The sequence below is a fragment of the Coturnix japonica genome, chromosome 2, assembly GCF_054131305.1.
Source record: "Coturnix japonica strain WE chromosome 2, WE-NBRP24, whole genome shotgun sequence".
Classification (NCBI taxonomy): domain Eukaryota; kingdom Metazoa; phylum Chordata; class Aves; order Galliformes; family Phasianidae; genus Coturnix; species Coturnix japonica.
The window spans coordinates 118,807,490-118,813,784 of record NC_140664.1 but is presented as its reverse complement, the minus strand read 5'-3'; the positions used below and the strand labels follow the sequence as shown (position 1 = coordinate 118,813,784).

The window sequence follows — 6,295 nt, the reverse complement described above, 5'->3', positions numbered from 1 at the left end:
GGAAGAGCCGACCAGAGCCGCGGTGGCGGCCGGGAAGATGGCGGCGGGCGGTGCTGGCGGCCCGGGGGAGGCGTGTAGGCACCACCAGCAGCTGGGAGCATGCGGGTCCAGGGCCAAGTACCGCGAGGGGCGGCGACCCAGGGCCGTCAAGGTGCGGGGTGAGGGCGGGTGGGCTGCTGGAGACTTGTTTAGTCCGCAGGTGTCGGTGCTCTGACATCTGGAGAAGCATCAGCTCCAGCTGATGTTCTGTGATGTGTTCATCCCTGCTTGAGTTCATCCCTGCCCGCGGTGGCTCCACACAGCGGGCAGCACGAACGCTTTGAGTTGTTGTTTTTGCAGTGAGGTAAATGTGGGCATTTTAGAGCATTGAACAGCATCTCCCCTGTGAGGAGAGACTTAGGGAAGTGGGTCTGTTTAGCCTTGAGAAAAGAAGGCTGAGAGGGGACTTGATCCAGGTTTATAAATACCTGAGGTGTGGGAGCCATAGTGGTTTGTCTGGTCTCTTTTCAGTAGTGCATGGGGACAGGACTAGGGGTAATGGGATGAAAGTACAGCATAGGAAGTTCCGCACGAATGTGCGGAAGAACTTCTTTACAGTGAGGGTGACGGAGCACTGGAACAGGCTGCCCAGGGAGGTGGTGGAGTCTCCTTCTCTGGAGATATTTAAGACCCGCCTGGACGCCTACCTGTGTGATGTGGTGTAGGGAGCCTGCTTTGGCAGGGGGGTTGGACTCGATGATCTCTAGAGGTCCCTTCCAACCCCTACAATTCTGTGATTGTCCTGTGCTTCTTTCAGGTGTACACCATCAACTTGGAATCGCGTTATTTACTAATCCAGGGAGTTCCTGCGCTGGGCGTCATGAAGGAGTTAGTGGAGCAGTTTGCCTTGTACGGAGCCATAGAAGAGTACCATGCACTCGATGAATATCCCGCAGAGCAGTTCACTGAAGTTTATCTGATAAAATTCCAGAATCTGCAATGTGCCAGGTATTATACACAGCACTATCTGCCTTTTGTTGTTTTAATCCTTCACGGCCCCTTTATGTATGATCTACATCGCAGAGAGTTGAAGTAAAACCCTCAGCTCTGCTAATGCCATTTAGTTTCCTTCAGGGTGGCCAAGAAGAAGATGGATGAGCGCAGTTTTTTTGGGAGTTTGCTGCACGTGTGCTACGCTCCAGAATTTGAAACAGTCCAAGAAACCAGGGAGAAGCTGCAGGACAGAAGGAAGTATATTGCAAAAGCAACAAATCAAAGAGGTTTGTAGTTAAATCTCATGTCCAGTCTTCATTTCAGTGGTTGGTACGTCTTGGTAAAGCCAAAAGCATCCGTTAAAGAAAATATACTGTGTTTAGCTGTTTTAAATTAGGACATTTCTCAGTTATTCCTAGAGATGGACCTTTCAGAAAGCAACGTTTTAGTTAACATGCACTTTAAAGCTTTTAAACCTCATTGTTTCCTTTGTTTGTTTTCTTTTCAAAACGTTACCTGAAATTTTAAGTACTTCCAGGAAACTGAGGATCAGTTTGTTCCCCTTGTTACAGTTCTTTCAGGCATACCCGGAAAGAGAGATTTGTAAGAGAACCCCCTCCCTGCCCCTTATTTCCTGCCTGCCATTTGGGTCAGTAAGGAACGTGAGGAATGGATTGGGCTGACAGGCAGCTTTGCTGCTGAGTTCCCAGGCAGCGCTGAAGGCTGGACGAGCTGTAAAATAAGTACAATGCCAGGCACAGGCTTCTCCTTTCCTATGCTTATGTACTTGGATATCATTATCCACTGCAGGTGCTGCTTAAGCAGAATCACAGGAAGGTGACTGGGAATGAAGTATTGCTGGTATTATTTCTGTCACTGTATTGAACACTTTATGTATTAGAACTAACAGTGGCATAAAATAATGAAGCTGCTTTCCTTTTCTTTTCTTGTTGTTTTAAAGACTGCTTTCTGTTGAAGAAAACAGAGAGGCCTCGGAGGACCAAGTCTGATTCTCAGTGGAGTACCCCAGGATCACATGCAGCCACTCACTGGGATCCATCCTGCTTTCCAGTTCCTCATGGGTTGTCCCAAAACATGGAATATCCTTCTGGCAATCACAGTCAGGACCTTTTGGCTTTTCCCCACTGCAACAACCCCAGTGCTGAAACCTCTGGGAACTCCAGTCAAAGCTCATCCCTAACTCAGAAGGCGCATCCAGGAGGATGTGCTGCACCAGTGCCTTTAATTCAGCAAAGAACAGTTCCAGCTGATAACGGCATTGACAGGTTTATGCCTCGTACAACTCACCTGCAGGAACGTAAGAGGAAGAGAGAAGAGGGTAACAAATGTGCCCTCACTGAAACAAACGTGGACAGTACTGACATCGTTATTGGCCCACAGCTACCAGAAGTACCTCAGGTGGATATGGATGATGATTCACTGAATACTTCAGCTACGCTGATTCGAAATAAGCTGAAAGAGGTATGGATTCGTAAAGTTCTGATGTTTTCATTTGCACACATCCTTTTAAAAGAAGTACATTTCTAAAACACTTGCCAAAACCACATTTTTTTTCCCTTCACAAAATATTCAAGTCCAAAAAGTGTACCAGACCTTACTTTGAAACACCTCTGCTACGGAGAGCGAGTGGTAAAACATTAACTGTGTGTATCATGGAGCATTGGAAATTGATTTGTGCGATTGTTTTCTTTAGGAAAGTAGGAATAGCTAACACACTTGCGTTTCTTGAGACTTTCAGCTCTCTTGTATTTAATGCTGCCTTCAGTGTTAACTTTTCCTCCCTTTTCTATTGAAAAAGAAATCAGTACAAGTGTGACTATAAGAATATATGCCTGCTAGTACTCAAAGATTGAAGAGACAGCCTTACTCTAAAACCAGCATTTAAAAGACCCAACAGTGGTTATGCTTTACTTGAATTATTTTCTTTTTTCCCATTTCAGGTAGCAGAATCTGTTTCAAATTCATCTGTGGAAAAGCCAGGCAGTAATGCCACCAAGCCACTGGTAAAGCAGAGAAGAAGAATATAGATACTGCTGGCAGCACCTTTTTTTACAGGGGATATAACTTAAAATACTTAGTTTTCTTTTATAAATTAAAAAAAGAAGTGTTTTATATTGCATCTCCAAGCAATTCCTTGTTGAAGACTGTACCAGGATAAACTAAAGCAGTATAATACTGCAGCAACCTTGTCCCGTGTATTTAAAAGAACTGCAATTAGATAAAGTAATAAAAGCAAATTCTATTTATTCCATAGCTTGTACAGTAAAGGAATATTGAAACTTAAGATATCAATCGCTTTGTGTTGCTTTAATTCCTACTGTCCTCTGAGGGATGATGAAGGATCCTTAGAGCAGCGTTGCAGTTGTTGGAGTTACGGTTCATGCTTTTCCCGGAAGGTTTTCTTTTCAAATGCTGTACTGCTCTGTTAAATCAGGACAGAAGAACAACGAGTTTATTCTCAGTTAGCTGGTGCATTTACATTTAGCTTGTTAGAGAAAGGCAAACTGAAATGTGTAAGTAGAGAAACGGTGCTCTGGAGCATGGAAAAGCTAAATCCAGTAGCATTATTGTCACTGAGAAACTGATCAGTTTGAAGTTATAACTGCACTGGGAAAGCTTGTGAATCCTGAGCTTTCTTCATTTAGTGCTCAGAGCTGAAATCTATTGATTTTGGGGATGTGGAAGGATGTATAAAAGGAGTTCTTTTTAAGAATATAACTACTGACCTGGTAAAAAGGCACTGGTTGGGCAGGGTGCAGAAGAGAATACACAAATAGTGGAATCAATAAACTGACTCGGTTTCCTACCTGTTGCCACAACTGGTTGGAATTGATCTCTGATTTTTTTATTATTAATTACTATTACCAAGTATATATTATTAATTAGTATGAATTACTATTACCAAGGAGACATCTATGCTTCAGTTTGATTTAACGCTGAGGAAATTTCCACAGCCCAAATGACCATCGTTCAGGAAAAAAAACCTCTCTGAATTGGATGTATTGCTAATAAAGGAAGCTCAGCTGGATGGAATTTAGCAATAGCAGCACTATATTCTGAGCAGCCTCTCCCACAAGCGTGGCAGTGGAGCCAGGGGCACTGAGGAAAGAAGAACAAACACTGCATTCCTGGAAAAGTTTCAGATAAACTCTGCAAGAGATTGATCTCGTTTTCTTAGCCTGGGAACTATGAGATGCTTTATGAGAATCATTTATTGCACTGCTGCACTGCTGCAGTATGTTTCTATGCTCCGTGGTATCAGTGTTTGAGTGTGTCAAGAAACATGTAATGTGACAGGCATATAGGAACCCAGAACACACGTATCTCACAACTGAAACACCATCTGAATTCAGCAAACCTCATACGAAGACGGTTAATACCACAGTATGAACATATAGTTAAAAGCAGGAAGAAGATATGTTGTTGTTTTTAACTGAAGGCTGATGTACCTTTAAGTCTGGCAAACATGGTCCAAAAGCTTCTAAGAGAAGGTTTTCATTTTTCACAGATTCTTCAAAGTCCGCAAAAGAAAGTTTGCCATCATGGTCAAGGTCCTTCAAAAGGAGAAGTCTTTAGCAAAGAGCTGCAATAACTGCCTGTTTATTTAACAGACATTTTGTTCAGGTGGATTTAATCCTCAGATGGGGAGCACGAGCTTGAGAGATATTTAGTATCACAATAAAAAAGTACTTGCCATTTTCTTAAGGACTATGTCTACCAAGTCCTTAATTCCCTCATCACCGTCGTCTTCTGATGGTGGTTTGATAAGGCTGTTTTTCAGCATTTGAAACATCTCCTCTCTCGAAATATATCCATCACCATTCAGGTCATAAACCTCAAAACAATCTTTTCAAAAGATAAATTCAAAGTTCATACAAACTACATCACCCATTAGTAAAGCTGTTGCCTATAGACAAGGAATATGAATAAATGCCATCACACAGCAGTATATCCTAGAATGCTCACTGCAAGGCTGCATATCTTATAGCCTGTGGTCGTTCTGATGTTACATCCTGGCACACATCCTAGTGGTGTGACATCCTAAACCATGTTCCAGAGCAGTGCTTTATGATGAAATGTGACAGCATATTATGGATGGCTGACGCTGAAACTAGAACTATGGTAACAACATGCTGTCATTCTCCTTCTATAATACTCCCCCTCCACCCTCAATCTCTTCTTCCCCTCCCCCTTTTATTCCTGCTTTTAAAATCTCTAGAGTTTGCATTTTTTTCCTCTACCATCTTTCATAATTCCACACTCCTGAATAGTACAATTACCACTAAGCACCGGCACGCAGATACACCTTACATTTAATCCTTTCTTCCAGTGTCCCCCGCAGAAATACCGACAGGCCTTCCACCCACTCCACCACACTGATGCAGTTATCGTTGTTTTTATCGAAGGTGCGGAACACTGGAAGGGTTATTAGATGCATTTGGAATTTACATCATACAGAAACAGAAATAAATATTTCCTTGTGTTCAATGAAAAGACAATCACATTTTTCCTCCAGCAGAAAAACACCTTCATCAAGTCAAGAAGGAATTCAGCAAAGGAAGTTCCGCACGAATGTGCAGAAGTTCTTTACAGTGAGGGTGACGGAGCACTGGAACAGGCTGCCCAGGGAGGTGGAGGAGTCTCCTCTGGAGATATTTAAGACCCGCCTGGACGCCTACCTGTGTGATGTGGTGTAGGGAGCCTGCTTTGGGAGGGGGGTTGGACTCGATGATCTCTAGAGGTCCCTTCCAACCCCTACAATTCTGTGATTCTGTGAAGGGCTGCCCAGGGCTGACAGGGAATCCACGTCCCTGCCGATCCGCCTCACCTCTGTCCATCACCACGTCGTCCGTCATGCCGAAGGTGCTGTGCAGGGTGTCGCGGAACATGTTGCGATCGAAGCCGACGGCGGCGAAGCGGCTGTAGGACGCGCTCACCAGCGCGTCGAAGAGCCTGATGAGGCATCCCACCTCAGTTTTGTTAACTGGGAGCCGAAACACAAGCAAACTTTATCACCAGGATATAGGAGAGCCGTGGATATAGGGAAACCCTCCCGCATTAAGCTGGTTCTGGGGACGTGGAAAGCCGCCATCGCCCCCACCTCCCCCCGGCACCACGCGCCGTCCCTAGGGCTCAGTGTGGCGGGCAGCGGGGCTCAGCCAACGGCCCCGGCCCGTCCGTCCCCGCGGCACTCACAGTGCTTGGCCGAGCGCCTCAGCGACTCCGTCAGCTGCTGCAGCCGCTTCTTGCTCATGGCGGCGGCCGCGTCGCCGCTGCCCGGGTTACCCGGGTGCGGTGGTGC

The 6,295-nt window shown here is 45.1% G+C and overlaps 2 protein-coding genes across 3 annotated transcripts; one reads left to right on the top strand and one right to left on the bottom strand.

The window, feature by feature from the left end:
- Nucleotides 1–19: 19 nt before the first annotated feature.
- RBM48 (RNA binding motif protein 48) lies at nt 20–3,277 on the top strand. 2 transcript variants are annotated; one of them, XM_015853529.3, is made up of 5 exons: nt 20–151; nt 797–987; nt 1,114–1,259; nt 1,934–2,454; nt 2,934–3,277. In XM_015853529.3, exons 1-5 carry the CDS (start codon nt 38–40, stop codon nt 3,018–3,020), a joined length of 1,059 nt encoding a protein of 352 aa, XP_015709015.2. In that variant the 5' UTR covers nt 20–37; the 3' UTR covers nt 3,021–3,277. The 2 variants fall into 2 exon arrangements, with proteins under 2 accessions (XP_015709015.2, XP_085396720.1); XM_085540594.1 differs by having other exon boundaries at nt 1,104–1,259.
- Nucleotides 3,213–6,277, bottom strand: CLXN (calaxin). Its single transcript, XM_015853534.3, has 6 exons — nt 6,190–6,277; nt 5,822–5,977; nt 5,305–5,409; nt 4,688–4,839; nt 4,443–4,547; nt 3,213–3,415 (listed from the first exon to the last, which is right to left on the bottom strand). Exons 1-6 carry the CDS (start codon nt 6,245–6,247, stop codon nt 3,365–3,367), a joined length of 627 nt encoding a protein of 208 aa, XP_015709020.2. The 5' UTR covers nt 6,248–6,277; the 3' UTR covers nt 3,213–3,364.
- Nucleotides 6,278–6,295: the final 18 nt, after the last annotated feature.